The following is a 495-nucleotide window of genomic DNA, read 5'->3' on the forward strand; positions in this document are numbered from 1 at the left end:
CCTTTCCCGAACCGCTTCCTCCCCTTCCCTAATTTTTGCTCCTCGATTTCGGCTCGGTCTGGTTCCAAGTTCAAACTTACGTGTGATAATCTCTCTTTGTGACAAGTGCTGCGGGTTTCCCTGCTTGCGACGGGACATTGCCCTGGCATTTACACTGGCATCGCCTGGAGAGCTGCACTGGTTTGGGGGGATGTGTTGGGGGGCCGATCCTCCTCGTCTTTTTTTTTTTTTTTTCCTAGCCAGAAGCTGCAAAAAGAGCTGAAATCTGCCAGTACCAAGCTGACTTTTTTTAAAAAAAAAAAAAAAAAAGAAAAGAAAAAAAAAGCCTCCTTTTTGCTGCTGCTGCGTTGCACTGGATGGGATCCCCTCTCAATTAAAAATCATCATCATCATCAGGAGAAGCTCTTTCTCGCTCTTTTTTCTCTCTCTTTCATACACTCTGTCTTTTCTCCACTGCTTCTGCCACTTGGACTTCCAGATCTCTTCTTGAACTTA

At 45.3% G+C, this 495-nt stretch overlaps 1 protein-coding gene across 4 annotated transcripts in view; it reads right to left on the reverse strand.

Annotated features, from left to right (window-relative positions):
* Positions 1-231, reverse strand: part of BCL11B (B-cell CLL/lymphoma 11B (zinc finger protein)) — a 95,805-nt gene extending 95,574 nt beyond the window's left edge. For 2 of the 4 annotated variants that reach the window (XM_014957677.1, XM_014957674.1), the window contains exon 1: positions 81-231. In XM_014957677.1, coding sequence (XP_014813163.1) covers positions 81-138 — 58 coding nt within the window. In that variant the 5' untranslated portion in view covers positions 139-231. The remainder of the gene's footprint in view (positions 1-80) is intronic. The other 2 variants (XM_014957676.1, XM_014957673.1) reach the window with 1 other exon arrangement.
* Positions 232-495: the final 264 nt, after the last annotated feature.

This window comes from Calidris pugnax, unplaced genomic scaffold, assembly GCF_001431845.1.
Source record: "Calidris pugnax isolate Ruff unplaced genomic scaffold, ASM143184v1 scaffold211, whole genome shotgun sequence".
Lineage (NCBI taxonomy): Eukaryota > Metazoa > Chordata > Aves > Charadriiformes > Scolopacidae > Calidris > Calidris pugnax.